General features: G+C 52.1%; 1 protein-coding gene across 1 annotated transcript in view; it reads left to right on the forward strand.

The window, feature by feature from the left end:
- Inava (innate immunity activator) overlaps positions 1 to 3631 on the forward strand; it is a 17990-nt gene that overhangs the window by 10397 nt on the left and 3962 nt on the right. Inside the window, exons 6-9 of the mRNA XM_019210810.1 lie at positions 296 to 349; positions 1308 to 1518; positions 1751 to 1924; positions 3589 to 3629. Of these exons, the coding sequence (XP_019066355.1) occupies positions 296 to 349; positions 1308 to 1518; positions 1751 to 1924; positions 3589 to 3629 (480 nt within the window). The remainder of the gene's footprint in view (positions 1 to 295; positions 350 to 1307; positions 1519 to 1750; positions 1925 to 3588; positions 3630 to 3631) is intronic.

A 3631-nucleotide genomic window follows, 5' to 3' on the forward strand; every position in this document is an offset into this window, starting at 1 on the left:
TTTTTTTTTTTTTTTTTTTTTTTTTTTTTTGGTACTGGGGATGGAACTCAGGACTTTGCGCCTGCCAGGCAGGTGCTGTGCCACAGAGCTATATTCCTGGCCCTCCTAGACCTTGACTTTTGATGTTCTTTTTTCTACATCTAAGTTCAGGAGAGAGAATTTAGCACACAGTGGGTATTTCCTGTAGTAGTGCCATCCTGGAGATTCACGGGCTGGGGTTGCTCACTACCGCTGGTTACTTGTATCTGTGGGTTAATGTCCTTACCTTTCCTTCTCTGCCCTATGATTTCCCCAGAGCTCAGTGTCTCCGATGACAGCTCCCTGTCTGATGGGCTACTTCTGGAGGAAGGTGAGAGGGACAGTTGGGAACTACAGTCAAGGCTGGGTTCCTCCTGCAAGAGCCTGGGCCTTTGGTAGAGTTTGCTAGTGAGGATGTCGGACAGGGAGGGGAAGGTTTAGTGAGCTCATGAAGGAAGAGGTGCCAGCCCAGCGTCTCACGAAGACTTGGTATCACTTTCCTCTGCACATGCTCAGTTGAGGGTGCGGGTGTGCAATCTCTCATTCTAGAAGTTTGACTGTTTTGATGAGGAAGAGAGAGGTGAATTCCAGCAGGGTCTGTCAACCCTGCTTGTCCTTCTACCCTGGGGCTTTATTTCAGGTTGAACCACCCAGAGCCTTTGAGCCATCTGTTCACAATCATTATCAGTCTCGAAAAGAAGGTAGCACTGGGGAGAAAACAAGAGTCTGTGGATTGAGAACCTGTACACCGCCCAGCATGGTGGTACACGCCTGTAATCCCAACATTTGGGAGGCTGATGCAGGAGGATTGCCTTGAGTTTGAGGCCAGCTTGGGCTACATAGTGAGGCCCCGTGTAAAAAACAGACAACAACCAAAGAATCCCACTGTATACCAGTGCTAAGGATGTCAGGATTCGAGGAGGTGGTACAGTCCTGCCCCGGGAAGTGCCCGGGCCAGTAGGAAACTAGGGCATGTGGGCATGCCAGGAAGAAGAAAAGCTGGTAATCGGAGGCTGGCTGCAGACGGCACCAAGAGCAAAGGTTAGAAGTGGAGTAATGTAAACCAAGGAAGTCAACCAGGGGAGGCTTCTCGGAGGAGGCAGGAGTAAAGCAGACCTGTGGGAGGGAGGGAGTCCCCAAAGTGATTCTAGTGTCTGGAGCTGGAGCTGGAGCAGTGGCAGGGAGTGCAGCGGGGCAAGCCAGACACGGGAGGGAGAAGGCACAGGCCGCAGAGGTTGTTGGGCTGGTTCCCCAGCCTTGGTCCTTACTAAGTTTCTTTTACCCTGCAGAGGACTCTCAAACACCAAAACCTCCCCCTGAATCCCCAGCCCCGCCTTCCCGGCCTCTCCCACCCCAGAGCCTCGAGGGGTTGCCGCCAGCAGGACCTGAGCCTAGGACCCTGGAGCGTGCCCCCATCCAGAGCAGCCCTTGGAAGGAGTCCAGCCTTGACCACCCTTATGAGAAGTCCAGGAAGTCTTCTGAGCCCAGCAGCGAGTCCAGGTCAGGCGGGTAGGGGGAGGAAGGGATAGGTGGGGCCAGCTTGGCTGGGCAGGAGGAAAAAGGGTCCCCTTAGCTGGTGACAGCAGAGGTATGACCACTGGCAGATCCCCAAGGGTGCTGGTGGTGTGTGCCTTCCCTTGGAGGCCCCCTTTCACTATGCCCCCATTCTGCACTTCATGAGGCCCTAGGTGGAGACATTGCTGTCACTGACTTCTCTGTAATCCCTCTGCAGCAGCCTGGCCACCACACCCCAGGACGAGCCCAGTACTTCCAGCCTGTGGCTGCTGGAGCCGGCCTCCTACCACGTGGTACCTATCCGCAGTGCCCCAGGACAGCGGCAGGGTCGCACAAGCGCCCCGGCCACCCCCGAGATGCAGGTCAGGAGAGGCCAGTCACAATCTCTGAGGTAAGAGAACCTACCCTGGAGGCACAGGGACACTCGCCACCAGCACTACAGCGGGAGGGCAGACGCCTCCAGGAAGCAGGGACACTCTGGGTGTTATGGCACATACTCTATAATCCCAGTACTTGGGAGGCTGAGGCAGGAGGATAACAAGTTGGAGGCCAGTCTGGACAATTTAGTGAGACCTTGTTTCAAAATAAAATATACTAAAAAGAAGGTTGGGGATATAGCTCAGTGGTAGAGCACTTGGCTAGGAGGCCTTGGGTTCAATCCCCAGTACCACACACACATAAGATCACTCGAGGGGGCACTTTACATAGTACAATCAACAAAAGCACAAAAATGCAAAGAAGATTTTTTAAGGTATACTAAGAAATAACACAAAAGCAACCCTTGCTTCCAGTCTTGAGAGAAACAAGGCAGAAGGCACAGCTTAACCTTGTTCCACCTCAGCTATGGATGTGCAACTAAAATTTTTTGATGTTCTGATATTGTCTTTAAGTGATTGTGACTATACTGTGCATCCTGATTTTGGAATTAGCAAATAGGTTTTAGGCAAATTCAAAAATACTGAATCTACCAATAATGAGAATTTCCCGTGTGCTCCTTGTCGAGGTCCCTGCTACCTGGGAGTTTCAGTGGCTAAGTCCTGCCAGGCAGTGTTAGCCACACCACATGGGGGGCCCGGGGTGCCATGAGAGCCTCTCCAGGTTGTTCCTCGGGCAGCAGTGGGCCAGGTGCAGCATGGATAGCTGCTTTCAAGCGATGCATTTTCTATTTTATCTGTGACCAGGTCATTTTCCAAACAGCACCTTTGTGCGGATTAGCAAAAGGCTGAGTGTTCAAGCCTCATGCCTGAGTGCGTAAGTGGGGTTAGATTTCCACCCCATCTGGTCCTGGGCTTCCCAGAGCTGCCCTCACAACCATGAGATGGCTTTTCACATTCAAGTTCAGCGCCTGACAGTGTCTGCCTGGACAGATTCGGTGGATGAGCTGCCACCGAACACAGTGGACCGCAGAACTGGCTGGGAATACGTGACCCGGCTGTAGGATGGTGTTGGCTTTCCATATCTCTGGGCTCCACACCTGTGAGTTCAGCCAACTGAAGATCAAAAATATAATTTTTTAAAAAATCACATCTGTACCAGACATTTTAAAACATAGACTTGTTTTTTTGTACTGCTGGAATCTAACCAGGGCCTTATGCACATTAGACAAACACTACCTCTGAGCCATGTCCTCAGCCTGTCAGACACTTTTTTGCTTATCATTATTCCCTAGACATACAGTATTAGGACTATTTACATAGCATTTACACTGTGGTAAGTGTTCGAAGTACTCCGCAGAGATGGTTAAGGTAGACAGGAGGCTGTGTGCAGGTTATCTAGGAACACTGTATCATTTTCTACAAGGAACTTGAGCACCTATGGATTTTGGTATCCACGGGGCTGCTAGAACCAATTCCCATCAAGAGTCAGCTATTGTTTTCCCTTGGTCCTGATGTGGAAAGTCCCGGGGAAGGCACTCCACACCGAGGGAATGTGGGTGGGGTTCCTTCATTTGCTGGGGAGATTTGAACTAAGCCTGGGTAGGCCTAATGGCTGACCTCGAGGTGGGCGGTGCTGCTCCCGCGATGCTCCCGGCCCCAGCTCCTCTGCTCCCCGCAGGGTGGACTCCTTCAGGGCCGGGGCCGAGGGCCGAGGACGCAGC

The sequence above is a fragment of the Fukomys damarensis genome, unplaced genomic scaffold (genome assembly GCF_012274545.1).
Source record: "Fukomys damarensis isolate Sample0158 unplaced genomic scaffold, DMR_v1.0_HiC HiC_scaffold_11, whole genome shotgun sequence".
Lineage (NCBI taxonomy): Eukaryota > Metazoa > Chordata > Mammalia > Rodentia > Bathyergidae > Fukomys > Fukomys damarensis.